Below are 18458 nucleotides of genomic sequence, written 5' to 3'. Positions count from 1 at the left end.
TAAGGGAGGTTGGAAATACTCAACTGGGAAGCCCGGGGAGGTCCCCCACGTGCCGCATATGCAGAACATGCTGAAGGATCGCACCATCGCCTACTAAGTATGGTTTGAGGCTCAAAACGATTGGCCAGGCTAATAAAACAGAATGAATACCACGGCGGCTATGCATGTAGGCAAGGAACTTTAGCGTTGCAAACGTGCGGCGTTTGTGAGATACTGCATATCGCAGTCAACCGCTGTTCCCCGGATTGCTTCATGCCTCTTTCATCTAAAGTCAGGTGAGAGGGGAGCAATTGATAGTTATAGCTAGAAATAACCCGCTAGATTCACTCGTGATGTTCCCTTGGGATGAGGCTGCCAGCTGAGGTGAGCTGAGTCGAGCTGGGCCACAATCTTTAAATCCATTAGAGTCAAATACCCTACCTGGATAACCAACGACTGGTTGGCTTCTACGGTCGATATTCTGTTTGACACAACTGCCGAAATGATCGTAGGCAAATATCGGTACTTGGAATTTGATAAAGATTATCTGACGCTCAACAGAAATATTTCAAATTTCGGATCCATTCAATCTTATAAGGTAAAGTTTAAGGTTGAACTTGAGTGCGTCTTCAACTGCGAGGGAAATGAAATAAAGAGATGGGGTTTCAATTAAAATTAATGGTTCCCATACTCTCCTAGTTTAACATGATTGGCTTTTTGCAATTAAAGATTAGTCAATGTGCATATATTAGGATTATGTATATATGCTGACAACCTTCATGCTAGAAACGAGGTTAGTTCTCATCTCCCGTTGCAACTTCTAACATGAAAAAAGGATGCTTCACAAGTATCAAAAGCAAGGCGGCTCCTTGCATAAAAAGTAATTATATATGCCCACTAGATAAGTATACCTGCATACGTGATACGAAACTATCCCATTGGAAGCCACGGCATCAATAATGAGCCACCACTTCACAACGCCAGCAAATTGGATTAGGTTTTGCCTCCAGCCTACAGGTAACTATTGAGGTACAATGGCGCAAAAAAGCAAGAACTCCGATTCCCCTTTGCATATGGCACATTTCAAACATTCCAAATTACTATGGACTAATATGAGGCTGCTACAGAGTTCTCATGTTCCGAATGACTGATCCAACTATATATCCGCTGGTACCTCAGGTAGGGTACCTACAGATAGATAGTCGTTGGTAAGAACGAACTCGAGTCCTAAAACTTACTTCGGATAAGGTCCCGGTTTCTACTTATATAATCGTGGCAATGGCTTCGTTCATCAAGTGTGACCTTCCTTCATCACATGTAAGATTGCATCGAAATTGGTTGGAGGCTTGGTAGCCGAATTTCGTCACTTCGCCGTACAGACTCCGTTCGATAGTAACATAACGAGTTTTATATATGTCTCGACATGCCCGATTCCGTTGAGGCTAGGCTGCTCATTTCTGTCAAGAGTTTTATTATTTCACATCCTTTTTTCCAATCATTGCTCATGTATAAAGTAAACCACCCCCTTAATCAATAATTCGTATCAATTAATCGACGGACAACTCAATCTCGCGATGAAGAAAAGGATCGTCGTTTGTTGCGATGGCACATGGCAGAATTCGTAAGTAACTCACATATCATATATATAATTCGAACATTAACGAGTGTTAGTGACAATGGCTATGTTCAACCGACCTCCTCCAACCCCCTTCCGACTCTCCAGATCCCGTCAAACGTAACACGTATTTCGAGAACCTTCAAGAGGACATGTTCCGATGGCACTTTTCAAATTGTCTACTACCAATCCGGCGTCGGCTCTAGATCGGGTCCAATCAACAGGATCCTTGGTGGCGCATTTGGAATTGGTATAGCAGAGGTTTAGAACAAGGGTAATCTCTCTATAACTAGCTCAAGAGGCTAACATGGCGGTAGAATATCCGTGAGGCATATGCTTATATATGTGCGAACTACGTCGATGGAGATGAAATCGTCCTCATCGGCTTCAGTCGCGGAGCTTTCACAGCAAGGTCCATTGGTGGCATGATATCCGATTTGGGCCTGCTCACTCGCGAAGGCATGGAGTTCTTCTACCCGGTCTTCAAAGACATGCAGAATTGGATGAATCCAAAATATAAAGATCAGTTTCCTCAGATCCCATTCCCTGGCAAACCAAAGGGACCACATGCTAGGGATGACTATAGAAAGATGCTTGTTGAGGTAATTCGTCGATATGATCTAAATGTCTCGTGGGTGTTAACTAGGAATAGAAAGGATACACCCGTGTACGCCAAGATAAGGGAAAAGGTGACTTAATTAGGATTAAAGCCATCGGTAAGTTATTAGATACGGTTAGCAGCCCAAATGTTAATAAATAGATACTGACACAGGACAGGTGTTTGGGATACAGTTGGTGCACTAGGTATCCCTCAAGGAAAGCCGAGAGAAATACTCGCTCGACTTGGCATCAAAATGCCCAATCAAGAATAAGTCCACCTAATCCTAACGAATCAAACTTATTAGGTACCTAAACTAACAATGACCTACATACCGATTCTACAATACCAATTTATCTAACAAGATCGAACATGGATTCCATGCGCTCGCACTAGATGAGACCCGCGGCCCATTCAGTCCGACTCTGTGGGAACAGCAGCCAGATGATCGTGATACTTCAGATCTTCGACAAGTTTGGTTTCCTGGAAGCCACGGCAATATAGGCGGAGGCTGGAAAGATCAAGGTGTTGCTAATATCACCCTTGCCTGTCAGTTTCTCTTTTCACAAAAAATCCTTCCCAAATTTAACATCTGGATAGGGATGATGGATCAACTTTCCTCCATTGGCTGCGAGTTCGTCCCCGATGCCATTGAGCAATTCTACGACCGCAACGTGCAGTTTTACCACAGTTTACAGCTGGAACAGTCCAAGAGGCAGAAATATACTGAAGGTTGCCGTGGATGCTGTGGTTGTGCAAGCACCAAGGTGCCTCTTCTTTGGGCCACAAAATCCATCTTCGACACGAATAAGCCCATCCGCCCTTGGGGTCTACATAGCATTCGATCGGTGTCTAGCCCCATCTACGACCTTGTCGGAAGCGTCACTCGTTCGCCGGGCCTGTACAAGAAGGTAAATCCGGATAACGGAAGCCCTAGGCGGGCCTTTCTTAAGGACACGAACGAGCGCATCCACAGTTCGGTCCGCGTGCGCTTAGCTTGCGAAGGCTTGGGACTCAACGACTCGAATCTCTGGGAATGTCCCGCGTTGCTGCAGTCGTGGCGTCCTCGTCACGTGCCAAATAATTTCGATGCCCCCATCCCTCCGGATGCCAGTTGGGGACCGCAAAGTGACGGAGGCGTCAGAAGGGGGCTGGCTGATAATGAGAACGCCACCGTTGGGGACGCAATCGATCGGGGCGGCACTTCTAGTACGACTATTCGTGGACCGGCTAAAAACGGAAACGATGCAACCAAACCAGCAGACAATGCGCCTGGGAACCTACGCTGGGTTTGGGAATATATAGGTCCCGACAAGAATGCCCCATACAACCGGACTTTGGCGGAGGAGACGATGGGGCCGTGGGAGAAACACTTACTGACATTATCCACCGGCAAGTTGGGAGTATATGATTATGCAGAGGCCCAGGAAGTTGCCAAGTTCAGGATCCTAAACACTAAGAAGTTCATGAAGAGGTTGAAGTCGAAGTCGAAGAAATAGGATTCGGGATGGAGAGGACTTAGCATTCTTAGTATTATTAGTATTGCTGTATTAGATGGTATTATTAGATTAGTGCTCTGCTTTTTCTTAATTAATATTTTGTTTTATTCCTTTCATTGGAGATTTCATTCCAAATCCGTTTAATACTAGGTAAGTATGCAAATAAGAAAAAGTACAACTTGTTGGGTGATTGATGGGCAAGTGATACCTAGAATGGGGTTGTGTTATGGTTGGGTACATCACGTGGAAATATCTTAGGCAGCGAATTATGTGAAAAGTCAAGCGCGAATCGGATTGAAACTTAGCTCAAGACTTAATTTTATACGGAGCTCATTAATAAGTTTGTATCGATTTTCTTCAACATCGTCTTTAGGTTTGATACTTCATCGATCGGCCGTTGCTCTGTCGGGGCACTAAATACGATTTTTGGCGTCTCTTACAAGACACTAGTCCTGCGCCATCTAAAGAGGCTGGTAAAGATGTTGTCGATTCTTCGAAAAGCACGGTTGAAGGATAAGGAGATGAGAATCCTGATGCTGTAAGTTCCACTTTTCTAATGCGCTTTCATATCGATTTATGTTGGGTTGTGTTCGCTGCTGTCTCAAATTGAAACTTGAATTGGGAAACTGGGCTGATAATAAGAGAATAGGGGCTTGGATAATGCAGGTAAAACGACGATCGTCAAGAAGGTGATGAATGAGGATGTCAACACCGTAAGTCCGACATTGGGCTTCATCATCAAGACAATTGACTACGAGGGGTGAGCGAGTTTACGATTCCACACAGTAACCAAAATTGTTGACAATGGTACAGGTATAAATTAAATATATGTGAGTTAGGACCTCCCATCCAGAATCTAGCAACATTCAACCAGACTGGCGACAAGAACGAGCAGAGAGCGGTGACTGATGAATTGAGGGGCTGCACGGAAATAGGGGATGTCGGCGGCCAGAAGACACTTCGCTCATACTGGCGCAACTATTTCGAGAAGACAGATGCTCTCATATGGGTTGTCGATGCGACAGATCGGTTGAGAATCGACGATTGCAGGGAAGAGCTTCACGGGCTGCTACAAGAAGAGGTTTGTTTACTTGCTTACTGTTGCTTTTTCATGGATTGGTTTATTTATTTTGTCAACGAACCTAGCGCTAACTAGACAATGGTATAGCGTCTTTCGGGTGCAAGTTTACTGGTATTCGCTAACAAGACCGATGTGCAAGGATGTATGGACGAGAGTGAGATTCTTCAAGGACTACAGCTCGAGGCTATTCGGACACACCGATGGCATATTCTGCGATGTAGTGCCATGACGGGACAGAATCTCAAAGAGGGCCTGGCGTGGGTAGTCGAGGACGCAAAAGCGAGGTTATTCTTGTATTAACGATTCTATGATCCTTTAATATGAAGATAAATCTCCGATTAAGTGATGTTGTGCTTGTGATATCATAGCATAAGAATTATATGTGCGAAGGCAGCATGGATGGAACTTTGAATAATATTATTAGAGGTTTAACTGTAAACCCCCACACTGCCCAGTGCCTATTATTACAATTTACAGCACAAAGTGTCGGATTTTAGGCGTTAACGCTAACCAGGATGGGAGGGCTTAATAAGCTTTTCGGGGTCAACAGTGAGGTAGCCAGGCACGGGGTTTACAGCCAAAGTGCCAAGCGTCAAATTTGATTGGTCGATGGTTTGTGTACCATAGTATCTGAATCGCACAAGCTGACAAGGACGGTACGACCCTGCAGGGGGTTTAAGACGATGACAGCCGAATAAACGAAGAAACAAGAGCCCACTTCCGACTACGTCTTTGCGTCTCCCGCAGCTGCTGCACCAACATATATGTAACCTTGTTTACCGTAGATTTTTTAAATATTGATTCTTTTTTAGAATCTTCGAACACGCATTAGATTGTTTAGACTACCTATTTACTTAGGTATATGTCTGAATCCCTAAATCCGACTGAATAAGGTCGAACATCACGAACGCCAGCAAGGAGAAACAAGCAGTCTTTTTTATCTGTTGATTTCTACCCGAAACTTGTGCGTGCGATTCAAGAAAAGATTGTAAACAAGAAAAGCCTCGCCTGCCCTTATTCCCATACGCGTTTCTGTGTCGTAAATTGTACACGTCCCTCGTTTATATTTTGGTCCTATCGGTAAAAATAAAAAAATGTCCGAAGACGTATCCAAATTTCTGCTCCAAGTTAAGGAATTGGGCGATCGACGAATCGAAGAGGATGAGGCCCGCTCACGAGAACTCGAGGAAAGGATATTACGAGAGAGAAAAGAACGAGAGGCTCGACGTGCAGGTAGGAAATAATTTCGATTAATTATTCTTGCCTTTAATTTCTTTAGAATTAGCTGTTAATGCTATATTTTTTGGTTAACTGACTATTTTTTTCTTAGAGCGTGCTAGATCTATTTCACCTCAAAAATCATCACCAGCAAATACCCCACCTCCTTCGACACACCGCATTGACACTCACGTTCCGACCGGCCGCTTAAACTTGGATTCTTCACCTATATTCGAACCTCCTGGAAGTCTTCACTCTCCAAAAACCGAAGAAATGTCATCCCCAGGTGAATTTTCCACTTCACCTTCGAAAGAGAACGAATTTCCCGTCGATTTAGAACGCAAGCAACCCAACCAAGTTTCTCCCACACGAACAACGAGAGGGCTATCGTGGCAGAGACGACCCACTTCCCAAGCTTCTGACCGTTCACGAAGTCGCCCGCTTTCCGTTGTTGCAGCTGAGAACCTGGCACGAAATACTCCTCCTGAACCTTCCCCGGCAACGGAAACTGTGTCTAGAGACCAAATTGCTTCGGCCTTGTCTTCTAAAGACCCGTCTTGGTTCCGCCAAACTGCAGACAGGGGTGCTAACTCTGCCGCCTATAGAAAGAACCAGGTCGAGGATAATCAAACCGCTGATATTTCTCTCATGCCCGCTCAACTCCCAGGCATGTCGCGTGCGTCATCTAGCGAAACTCCGAAAGGAGATGTTAGCCCACCGCCAACTTCTCCCGAGCTCTCGAATAGGCTGGCTTCACCCTTACCCTTATATGGCGCTCCGAAACTAGACCCTCCCCCTGCGGCAAATGACATCCAATTCGACACTGAGATTAGCCAAGAACGACTGCAACTTATGTCACCTTCTTCAGGACGTACCTCGCCATCCAAATTAGATAGATCAGGTTCACCTACCAAAGGTATGGGTGGTTTTGTACAGAGTGCCATGATGAAGCGCTCGGATAGCATCAAGAGATGGAGTGTTCAGTCCCCTTCTGGGGCTCAGCGTGCAGACCCGATTGTTCCGAACCGCACTGGATATGATTCATCAAACCGAGCAACTGGCGGGTCTAGATCAAGATCAAGACCGGCAAGTATGATTCGTGATCCTTCGGCGGAGTTTTCACCAAAGCCCCCGACGAGTCGAGAAGAGGAGCGACACGGCGATGATGTCTTTGGCGCGGAGAAACCGAGTGATTCGCTTAAGATCGATACCAAACCATCGCCGGAATTACAAGACCAGGAGTCTGGCAAAGACACTCCTTCTATTCCTGTTAGCCCTTCGAAAACTATGGATTCTAGGAGATGGAGCCCTACGAAATCTAGCTGGCTCGAGTCTGCCTTAAACAAGCCCGAATCTCCCAAACCAAAGCACGCCCCTTCCGCCAGTCAACCAGCTTGGATGGCAGAACTTCAGAAGGCGAAAGCTGAAAAAGCATCTAATCCCAGTGTGGAGAGAGGCCGATCAACAACCGTTTCACATAAGCATCAAGTCAGTATTGGTGGACTTATGAGGTCTTCCGCTCCTGGCCTCGCTCCTGGCGCTATTGTGAAACCAGCCGGTCTAGGCGTTCTTCCCAGTCCCACCATTTCGACAAATACCAATGCTCGCCCTGACAATAGCGTTGCTCCGAATGATCTAAAGAGCCCAACCACGCCTGACATCAAAAGTCCCGATTCAGACCGCAAGCTTTCACACTCACCACTTCCTAGTATCAAGTCAAAGCCTGACGCACCACCTACGAAAGATTTTCGAGCGGGTTTAAAGCCTAGACAGGCGACCATAACCTCTGATAATAAACCAGAAAATGAGCTGCAAAACGTATTTAGTAAATTAAGAAGGACGACCACGCAGAATTATGTTGCCCCAGATGAGCTAAAGGGTAATATCTTGAAAGGAAAGGCCGCTCTTAATACTACTGGAGGCCCTAAAAAGACAGAGCGCGTTGATGAGTTTAAAGAAGCTATTTTATCAAAAAGGAAGGATTTTCAGAAAGCACAGTCAGAAGGCCGTGGCGTCGTCGTGGCAAGGAAAGATAGCACAGCAGGCGAAGAGCCAATCCCCGAGGGCCTGATTCGACGGGGTCAGCTTGGACGATCTAATACAATAAAGCTAGACGCTGCGGCCTCAGACGCGATAGCGGCAGATTTGGAAAAGTCTAGCACATCACCGAAACCTGATTCTACCCAGGAGCCATTGTTTAGTAAAGTTCAACGGTTCGGTAATTCTGAGAACCGAGATCCTGTCTTAGGAACCAATTCATCTAGAGCGGATCTTCCAAGCATTCCAAGACGAGGTTCGGCTCAGACGGTTCCTACTTTGAAGAATGCCGATCCTCCGTCTTCAGCTCAGAAGGAGACGGTTATACCCGGAAGGCTACAGGGGAAGCCTGGTGGTTTGGCAAATCGATTCAACCCTGCTCTTGCCAGCCTTATTGCTAGGGGACCACCTACATCTTCATCCAACAACACGTCAACGACGAATTCGCATTCTAACGCTACTTCTGAAGGAAATGATAACGAGGCTGCCTCCGGCCCCAAACTAACACACATGACCAAGGGTCGCGCTAGAGGACCAAAGAGAAAGGCGCCGACTTCAGCGCCAACTTCAGTGCCAACAGCAACTCCGAGTGAGCCAGAGGAAAAGTCGTATGTTGCAACCTCAGCCAGTCGCCCCTCTACAGCTACTCAACCAGAGCGGACGCCTATTTCTACGCCAAAGCCGGAAGTGGTTGAATTAATTGACTCCTCAAAGCTGGAACGCGATGAATCGACTATGCCAAAACCGCGATCCATGTCTGTTATAAGCTCTTCTGCAAAATCGTTTGAACCAGCATCGGGAGAAGCTTCCAATAAAGCTCCCGACTCTCCGAACAAAATCCACGAGCAAGTAGCTGCGTTCGCCGCTCAGAGAAGGCAACGATCACCCACAAAAACATTTGACGAGCCCAAAGAACCCCTTTCGCAGCCGCCGTCTCCAAGAAAACTAGATATGAAACGAATGTCACGCTTCATTGACGAATCTAACCAGGATGCTGGGAATACTGGTGAGTCCCAGCAAGCGAAGGACACGAAGAGGGACATCGAGACGCCTCCGGTAACAAAGCCAAATTTAACCACTGACGGGCCTGCTAGTTCGGACATACCAGGATCCCAGCCTCAATCGCCTCCTCTGAGCAAGCCCAAGAGGCCGCTGCCAGATCCGATCCCTGTTAAGCCTTTAGGTGCACGACCATTGCCTAGCGCCCCAGCGGCTACTAACCCAGAAGCATCACCGGCATCTACTCGCCCCTTACCTGCAGAGCCCAAACAGGTCCCTCGACCGTTGTCGATACCTGCACCAAAATCACCTCCTCCCGAGACATCGTCGCCTGTACGCTCACCCACTAAACAATCCCTTGATGCTTCCAATCTCCTTGGTGATTTTTTCGGACCAGAACGCACCCGAAAGAATTATAACGTAGACGCTGCAGAGTTACTAATGCGCCGACCAAATGTAGCATCGACTGGAGTTCAGACATTAAGTGCCCAGCTATACCAATTTTCGGCCGACGGCAAGAAGATACCGGTTCCTACCCACCACGAGCGAACGCTATTCGAGCGTGAAATGTATATCTGCTCTCACACTTTCAAGGATGAATCGGGAAAGAAGGTCACGGAAGTTTACTTTTGGGCGGGGGATGAAGTGCCTCGCTCCACCGTAGACGACGCATCAACATTCCTCTCTCGGGAAGCAAAGGCTCTGGGTGGGAAATTAGTAAAGCTTCAACAGGGCAAAGAAGCACCTGAGTTTCTTCAAGCGTTGGGCGGTATAGTGATTGTTCAGCGCGGATCGGGAAACAAATTTGATTCTCTAGCTCCGCACATGCTATGCGGGCGGCGGTATCATGGGCATGTTGTATTCGATGAAGTTGACTTTACTCCTGCAGTTCTCTGTTCTGGGTTTCCTTATGTTGTGACGACAGCCGGTAAATGTTACTTGTGGAAGGGTAAGGGTAGCGGGGTTGACGAGCTAAGTTGCGCGCGTCTCATAGGAATGGACTATGCGTTATCGGGCGAGATGGAAGAAATGGAAGACGGTCACGAGCCAGAAACGTTTTGGAAGCTCTTCAAGTCTAGCTCGGCAGCTGTGTCAGCCGACCATTGGCGTCTCAAGCCGAACTACGATAAATACTGCTGCAGGCTATTCCGATCGGACGCAGCCTCCAAGCAGCAGGTAAGTTTCACACGCTGACTACTTCATTACGAAGACTTGTACTAATATATGTTACCCCGCAGATCGTTGAGATGTCTCCTTTCTCCCAGAAGGACCTACTACCCAAGAACATTTACGTACTCGACGCCTTTTTCGAGTTGTATATCATTGTAGGATCCCGGGCCCAGTCCCAGTACGCGTCGTTTCATAATGCGTTGGAGTTCGCTCAAGAGTACGGGATTCTCGCGGCGGGAATGGAGGACCGGCCATTCGTCCCATTCTCGACGGTCGTACTCGAAGGTATCCCTCGGGATATGAAGAGCGTGTTCCGCAAGTGGCGTGATGCCGACAGTCCAACAGTCACAAACGTGAACACGGGTCTTAAGAGAGGTCGCAGTCTACGAGTCGTGCCACTCAACCAAGCACTGCAAGCTCTGGATGATTAGGAGTCATCTAAGTCAGTCTTGAAACATTAAGTACGGTCTTTCTTTCATGGGCGATAGGGTCGAGGCAATAGCGTGGTACAATCGACCGGGTGATATAAGAACAGCCAGAGCTATTCTGTGGATGGCGGACGAGAGGCTTCATGGTGTATGTGCTCCGCGAGCACATTCACTTCTTCGATTCGTGTATCAAATAGGGTTTACTGGCCGAGTCACGGAGGAGACGGTGTTTGGGAGGCACGTGTTTACGCATGCATAATCCAGGCGGCGTAACTGGTTGTTGCGGGCACCAAAGAACCTCGATTCGAGAGTGGCCCGTGTTTTGCTAGATCTCACGACGGGATGACTAAGTAAGATTGATGTCGATAAAAATAATATGTCATTCAACTTGATGAAACTGGTGCGTAGTTGGGTTCTTGTTTACCTATGCATGCATATCTTGCTGGGATAGGGGAATATGCCTCGTTTTGGAGCTATTGTGTGAATACCTACTATATCAGTGACTAAAGCAATGGGATTCTTCAGGTGTGTTTTACTAAGGATGCAGCTTCTTTCCCTAATAGGATTTATTTTATTTGTTTGAGAATATTGATCTAGCTAGGCTGAGCACGCGTGTAAACAAACCTTGTTTTGATCCTGCAAAGGTCGCAAAGTTCGACCGCGAAGGCGGGTGAGATCATCGTCATCAGCTTTGTCACCTTACCTTGGCGGGACTTTGCCTGATCTTGAATCTAGATCTAGCAATATCACGCACGTTTAAATTAATTTCTTACTTGATCATGATGTAGGAGGCTGGGGATTCCTGCATGTCAGCTCCTTGGTCCGTGTGGCTGCTGACGGCATAAGCAATATTTCTACACTGGAAGAGACAGCGGGAAAGCCTTATTGAATATATCCCCCTATATATTGGGGGGTTATAGGTGCTTACTGCAGCTTTCTGCCGGAAACAAACCGGTTCTTGGTGGGGAGATGAGATGGCTGTTTAGGTACTTACATAGGTAGTGTTTACTTAGGTACTAGGTACGCTGTATGTCTCTCATATTCCTTATACTAACTCCGCGGTCCCGGAGTTTATCTTTGACGTATGTCTCTATCCGAGTCAGGTCTAATATATCGCATATTGCAATTTCGCCTATCTCGTAAAAATGTTTCTCGTAAATATCCGAGGAGATCGTTGGCTTGGATGGGTGGGTGTCACGGCCGTTGCGGTGGACACTAAACAGTATGTAAGTCTGACGTAGAGGTTGCTCATAGGCAAACTGGCTGTTTTCGTAGCAAACGAGCACGGCGAACTATGCGGTAGATGCATAGGTAGAATTACCTAAACATGTAGCTAAGTGGTCTAAACTACCTAGGTAGGTAGGTACCTATTTTAGAGTAAAAAACCCGAGCTGGGATGGAGCGCTACTGCGTAGCTCGCCCGTAGATCCCGCAAGCCACGAGTGCTAGCCGGTACTTACCGGTACCTACTAGGTAATTATCAGGCTATGTCCATGGCAGCTTCTGAATCAACACGGAAGAAGATTTCCAAATTCGAGGGAAGAGCCTCGAAATGTCTTAGGCGCGAAATTAAATATCTTTCCTTTTTTCCCTCCCCTTCTTTTGTTGTCTTATCATCGTAGACAGTTCCTCCAGGTGAAACATACATCAGCCCTAACGCCTTCTCAATTCCGGAGAAAACTTCCCGATACCATGGTTCGGAAGCTGGCGTTAGTAGTCTAAATGGTAAGGCTTGCCGAGGCCGTATGCGCTGGCTGTTGGTACCAACGCGCCATCGTCTACACACCGACAGTAACGGGTTTCATGACCCAGGAAGATAAATCCTAAAGGATCGCTCGGAATTGCATGTTAGTAGCAATATGTTAGCAGACATTGCAGTGTTCGACTAGGAATATTTCGTATTCGCGAGGGTTAGTATCAGTCGATGACGTACTGGTATATTTAGTGGTGTGGGATGTATTTCAAAGGGGGATGAGACTTTCAGCTGAGCCCGGTAGTTAGGACTAGTGTGCGTGGAGCCAACGCGTGTTTATGCGCTATAGTATGGGTTCAAGACTTTCTGCAGGGCGCTAGCTTCGACTAAAAAAGCAGATCGTTCATGTCAGGGGTTAGATCAGCCTACCTAAGCTCGCTTCAAAGTTGCGTTGTCAGTACACCGTCGACGTTAGTTACTTCTAGCCTAGGAACAAATGAAGCAGGTAACAACGAGCCGGTAACAAGAACAATTTTCATGATAAGCGCTTTCGAAATATGAAATGATGTTGGCGAAAGGTTCTAAATTAAGCGGCCTCGGTAAGAGGCGAAATAGATAAAAAGTCTATATACAAGAATCTTAAGATTTGCAGATTAATCTAATCAGGAGATCAACTAATCCTCGCTAGTTATTCCTTTCATAGCATCAAACATTAATTGAACGGCCGTCGCCCGTAACCCAAATCGTCGTAACCCGCCATCCCAATGTGTGCCGCCGTAAATCTCATCATTCCTTATCGTGACTAGACGTTATACCCGTGATAGATATCGTCGAACCTATGCTCCGTCCTTTGTTGGAAGCTAATTTTTTTAAAGTAAATCGATTTATAGCAAGGCGGCGAAGCCAGCTATGGCCAAGATGGCCGCGGCCGGGGTGGCTCGAGGTGCCAAACCACTGGGAACTTGGGGGATTGCGGTTGTTGATGAGGGGATGTAGGTCGTGCCGACCGAAGAAGAGTAAGGGGCAGGCACTGAAATGGTAGTAGGGTAGGGTACAACCGTGCCGGGCTTCGACTTGGTGAGAATGGTAGTGTCACTGTAAGTAACCCAGACGGTTGGGCTCGCGGTAACGGTCTCGCCGGCACTGGCTTCCGAGGTAATAGTTACCTCGACCTCCTTAGTCTTTGTGACGGGGAGAGTCTCGGTAACAGTGTATTCCTGGGTCTTGTAGATTGTCTCGGTGCCTGTCTCAGTAACGTAGATAGTGCTACCCTCAGAGACGGTGGTGTGGACTGTCTCGGGGCAGGTGACAGTCTGGTATACCTCGGTGGATACGTGTTCGGTCACAGTGTATGAAGTGTACTCGGTAGCAGTCACAGGGACTTCTGTCTTGATAGTGGAGGTAGATGTCCAAGTAACCACGACGGTAGAGCCTTCAATCGTCTTGGTCTCAGTAACAGGGCATAGAGAGGTAAGAGTAGTGTATGCCACATCTTCTGTAGTCTGAGTAGCGCCAGGCCCTGATACGGTCTCAACGAAAGTGGTTTCGACGTAAGTGACTGCTACACTTGTCGTCGTGTATGTCGTGACATAGGTATGGCCAGGGGCAGTGACTGTTTCCGTGATCGGGCATGTTGTCGTATAGGTAACTTCGACAGCAGTTGTAGTGCCAATAGTAGTATCAGGGGCAGTCACAGTCGCCTCTCCTCCTCCACAGCCACCTCCTGGGCACGAAGTAACAGTGATGGTTGAGGTAGTGGATGTGGTCTCAACGTATGTTCTAAAATGTTTGTTAGTTTCATGCTTAAGTCTTCTGGTGTTTGTTTAATAACTTACGATCCTCCGTACGTAACGGTGTTGGTAATGGGACAAACAGTGGTAGTCTCGTAAGTTGTTGCGGTGACGGTCGACTCATGGTCTTTGCCCGCCAGGACCGAAGCGGCTAAGCCTAAGAAAGCGAGAAATGTCTTCATTGTGGTTTATGTTGCGCCGGCAGAGCGAGTGTAGGTTGAAGCTACGTGAGGGACTACGAGGTGTAGTGTACGTGATAGCACGGTCCAACGAGAGTCTTAAGTAACCTTAGCGAACGAGTTACTTCGTAATGAAGTCTTTGGAAAACAGTAGGTTGGGGAGGTTGGTAATGCAGAGGTAGATATAGAGATGGGATGGCAAAGGATTCTTATATCCTCGTCCCACCATATATGCAAGAGAGCTGCAGAGTTGCTAGCGGATTACAATGACATATTTGCTTCCCTTGGCTTTGGGGTGATCGGTCAGTCTACGGGCACATGGTGGGCTCGCTTTTGAGCCGGCCTTGTGGAACGGATACATGTGGACTAAGGCTTCTCGTAACGATGTTGGTAGAAGTGGTCTAGAAAGACATGCAAGAGGATATTACTGAAAGAGAGCGCCCACTAACGTTACCAGAGACAACTCATCTCATAAGGAAATGGGCGATCCTAGTGGACGGCTTGCCGATCAAGACGGTCGTTCCACTCTCTGGTAGTCAAGTCATTAATCCCTCGAGATCTATTGACGATGGTGGAAATATCGGCAGCCGCAAGGTTCCAAGGCTAGGACAGTGGTATAAGCCGTGGTGTCTAGCTACACAGGTACCTAATGCAGCCAAGACGATATCGCAGATGCAAGGGAAAGGTTGGTTGCCATGCCAGGATATTCACAGCTCGATTTCCTTCAGGGGTTACCCATGCCTACCGGTAACAATGATGTAGTCGAGGCTGAGATCGTGGAGCGGCACTGGCCTGACAACACACCAACCCCTCATGAGTAACATGCGTTGTGCAGGAAAAGGTTTTCCATCTGTCACCGCCACACGCTGCATGGGCGATGAGCACGCATGGAGGAATAGTATGTATGTATGTTCCACCACACTTTAATTTGGCCACCTTCACCTTGCTCCGGCATAAGGTAGGTAGCTAGTCGCGAGGCACAGTTGTCTGGTAACACACACTCTCCAGCCTTATACAATTAGGCGAGAGAAAGTGGCAGAGAGCGACTAGGTAGGTAATAATAATAGCCAGCGCTGTTCATTGCCATCCCTTTAGGGATACTTCAGAGTACCGCGATATTGGGGTAACGGCCGCAATATTTCCATATCCTGGCTTCGCAAGATCGAGATCGAAGGTTGAGTTAAAAAGGTATGTGTTCGTCATTGAACAGTTGCCGAGGCTTTTAGCTGCATCGCCAGTGGTTGAAAAAAACAGCAGGTAGGCAGGTAAGCTCGTGTCCGGGCAACTAAGTCAGCTAGCATGGAAGGATCTGCGCGCTGTGTTTGTAGGCATCCAGTAAGAAGACGGGATAGATTGTGACGGCACGCAGGGCACGCAATGGCGGTGGAATCAACAAAACTTGCTTTGCAGTAGTCAGCCCATTGTTTTCTCCAACCATCGACTTAGACCAAATGGCAAATACCCAAACGCCTAGGCCGCTCTGCCGTCCTCCAGTCCTAGGCAAGTCAGCTAGCTGCATACTGCTTTTGGCATAGTGTCCTGTAGGTCCCGGTGCAACGACTGCAATCTCCCATTACCGCAATACCGCATTCCCGCATTCCCGCCTCCGCGTCGGCGAAAGCTTAAAGAGAATATCTGGGGAGCATTTGAGCTTCCGACTGAATGGTAAGCTACCGGCAATCTGGTTTTCTACAACCTCAACCGTGAGACGGTCACGGGTAACACCACGAGGCCGGGAAACAGGATAACGCTCAACACGAGGTTGCGAGGTTGTAAGGATTGTTTCAGTCGGTAGTGTTTAATTAGTTGGGTCTCTTTCTGGCCATTTTCTGGTCAGGATTATGGTCGCACTGCGTAGTCGAATGGTGGTTCTATTCTGTAATATTGTGCCACTCGTCCGATTAAGGACATGCCACTGCATCTATTATTTCGGGCAATTCTCAATTGGCAATTGGCGTTGGTATAGGTGTAGGTTTAAAATAGCAACTATTACTCTTTGTCATTAAATCATCATCCTGGTCAGTTATTGTCATGATGATTTTTTTTTTGTTTTTTGGCTGTACGAGTTTGGATCCGGATTCCTCCGCGCTTGGTAGGGAAGCACGTGGATTAATTGGCAAGCAACACATACTGGTTGTTGGTGAAGTAGAAGCGAATTATGCCCGGCTACAAGGAGGTATAATAAAGTGTTAAGCGACTGAAGTACTATGAGAAGATGAAAATAGTTGATGTGGAAAGTAAATGAGTAAAAAAAGTAAAATAGGTTTTAGATTAGAATTACCTCCCAGTTACTCCCTTGATATCTGCATATTCAATTTAACATATTACATAATCGAATAAATACTAGTATATGTGCATAAAGCAGTGTTTAATAGAATATGCATTTATCTGCTTGCGGATTAAGTGATATCGCTTGATATCGCTTAATATCGTTATTCCCTGACTTTCTAACTCGAACTACAAACCTTCACATCTACAAACTTATAAGCAATCCCGCGGGTAGCTCTAGCAAACAACATAATCCATAGGTAGGTATCTACCTGTTGGGGTCATATAGTTATGAGGCTATGAGGCCCATGATACGAGGTCAGTAAGGAGTCGTTTGTTGAGCTCTGTTAAACTCTCCTGATCAATTTGAGCTCTGCGCCGCGCTCCAAGCAAACAAATTAAATGAGGGTATCAAAATGTCACTAATAATACACGCGTATGTCCTCATATAGACATGTCCTAATCGCAGGACCTCGGGAAAGCCATCATGCTGGTATGTCTCGGCTCCCTTACCTACCTCCTATTTCGAGCCTCTTGTCTCAACTCAATGACAACTTTTGCGACAACACCCAACGGAGCTTTTGCATCACCCTTCACAACGTCTGAGCCAAACCGTTGCATTACTTTGTCCGTGTGCCATCTCAGATTTTCCTTGTTGATAAGCTTAAAACGCTTGTCACCTGAATCTACCAAGGCCGCTGGCGGCGCTTTCGCGAAGAACAACTTCACATTGGCTTCGTTGACGTCTGACTGCAACCCTGATTTAACAGGCCACGGGATGTTCGTTACCGAGACATTAGCGGGCTTACTCCATGCGTTGGAATACCGTTCCCAAGCAGTGCGCCACAGTTCTGCTTCCTTTTCCGCCTTTTTTCGGGCTTCTTGTTCTCTCCACTCCTTTGCAAGCCGTACTCGCACGCGGAATGCCGCTATTCGAGCCTTCTCCTCTTCTTCCTTCTTTTTTTGTTTCGCTTCCTCTTCCTTTCTCTGTCTTGCTTTCTCCTCTTCCTTCCTCTGCCTTGCCTTCTCCTGATCCCTACGCTTCTTCTCTTCGGCTAGACGTTCATCCTCTTCTCGCTTAATATTTTGTCTACTTCGGTGTCGAGGATCCTTATAGTTTTGATCTAGGACTGCAATTCCTCGTAATAGTTCACGGAGAAGGTCTTCGGATTCTTCTGTCTTGACGCGGGATTTATCCTTAGACTCAATGTCATCAGCCCAGCTCTCAAGCTTTCGTTTCCATCGCCTAAGTATGTCTGATATTTGGCTGTCATGTTGCCAACACAGCATGATCTCTGCAGCATCGTGAAGTTCCGGCGATTCCGCTGCTTCGGAGGGGCTACCACGCGCCAGCCTATTGAGGATACCATATCCATATGAGGTCTTGTGGTGGGCAATATATCTCTGGCACCTCCGGCCACGCGTTTTTGCGAAGCCGATACAGCAGCCACCATCGATATCACCTAGGACGATATCCGGGTCCCATTTCTGGGAGTCTGATAAGCGTTGTGGAGAGTTGAGCGGCGAGCCATGGTTAAAATGCATGTTGGATAAAATACTAACGACTTGCAGGATTGGGAGCGTTGAAATTGAACCGAGTCTGTGGATTGAGAATATGAGAATACCTCATCTTCTTATACTCACTTATGCATTGGCTGCCTCGTGAAGTATACATGCTGCGGGCCGTATGCATGGTACCTATAGCTTCGGACTTTGAAACCACAGAGGCTTAGGTTGCCAAGTGGTACGACGATACAGTACCTTGTGGGCGAAGCAGCTGGGTATACTATGATATCCTGGCACCAGGTATGCAACCTCTTCCCCTTTTCGATTAATTGATTGCATATGCATCGGATTATAGGTATCGTTCGGTAAGTTTAACGTTATGTTGTGACCAATGTCGC

At 47.1% G+C, this 18458-nt stretch overlaps 5 protein-coding genes across 5 annotated transcripts; 3 read left to right on the top strand and 2 right to left on the bottom strand.

The window, feature by feature from the left end:
- Nucleotides 1–1360: 1360 nt before the first annotated feature.
- On the top strand, nucleotides 1361–3774 carry GGS22DRAFT_107432 (uncharacterized protein). Its single transcript, XM_047957846.1, has 7 exons — nucleotides 1361–1600; nucleotides 1651–1855; nucleotides 1912–2196; nucleotides 2247–2310; nucleotides 2372–2462; nucleotides 2524–2741; nucleotides 2793–3774. The coding sequence occupies exons 1-7, from the start codon at nucleotides 1554–1556 to the stop codon at nucleotides 3689–3691; spliced, it is 1809 nt and encodes a 602-aa protein (XP_047821131.1). The 5' UTR covers nucleotides 1361–1553; the 3' UTR covers nucleotides 3692–3774.
- Nucleotides 3775–3979: 205 nt separating this feature from the next.
- GGS22DRAFT_156700 (ARF/SAR superfamily) lies at nucleotides 3980–5225 on the top strand. The gene is made up of 5 exons (XM_047960401.1): nucleotides 3980–4229; nucleotides 4341–4451; nucleotides 4505–4521; nucleotides 4627–4772; nucleotides 4860–5225. Exons 1-5 carry the CDS (start codon nucleotides 4171–4173, stop codon nucleotides 5070–5072), a joined length of 546 nt encoding a protein of 181 aa, XP_047821130.1. The 5' UTR covers nucleotides 3980–4170; the 3' UTR covers nucleotides 5073–5225.
- Nucleotides 5226–5537: 312 nt separating this feature from the next.
- On the top strand, nucleotides 5538–10836 carry GGS22DRAFT_107408 (uncharacterized protein). The gene is made up of 3 exons (XM_047957845.1): nucleotides 5538–6005; nucleotides 6103–10202; nucleotides 10265–10836. The coding sequence occupies exons 1-3, from the start codon at nucleotides 5867–5869 to the stop codon at nucleotides 10625–10627; spliced, it is 4602 nt and encodes a 1533-aa protein (XP_047821129.1). The 5' UTR covers nucleotides 5538–5866; the 3' UTR covers nucleotides 10628–10836.
- Nucleotides 10837–13201: 2365 nt separating this feature from the next.
- Nucleotides 13202–14289, bottom strand: GGS22DRAFT_186128 (uncharacterized protein; the record flags this gene model as incomplete). Its single annotated transcript, XM_047964410.1, has 2 exons — nucleotides 13202–14096; nucleotides 14153–14289. The coding sequence occupies 2 exons, from the start codon at nucleotides 14287–14289 to the stop codon at nucleotides 13202–13204; spliced, it is 1032 nt and encodes a 343-aa protein (XP_047821128.1).
- A 2332-nt stretch (nucleotides 14290–16621) lies between these two features.
- GGS22DRAFT_107370 (uncharacterized protein) lies at nucleotides 16622–18458 on the bottom strand. Its single transcript, XM_047957844.1, has one exon. The coding sequence runs from the start codon at nucleotides 18097–18099 to the stop codon at nucleotides 17068–17070; it is 1032 nt and encodes a 343-aa protein (XP_047821127.1). The 5' UTR covers nucleotides 18100–18458; the 3' UTR covers nucleotides 16622–17067.

The sequence above is a fragment of the Annulohypoxylon maeteangense genome (assembly GCF_022496945.1).
Source record: "Annulohypoxylon maeteangense strain CBS 123835 unplaced genomic scaffold GGS22scaffold_4, whole genome shotgun sequence".
Classification (NCBI taxonomy): Eukaryota; Fungi; Ascomycota; class Sordariomycetes; order Xylariales; family Hypoxylaceae; genus Annulohypoxylon; species Annulohypoxylon maeteangense.
This window is presented reverse-complemented; position numbering and strand designations above follow the sequence as displayed.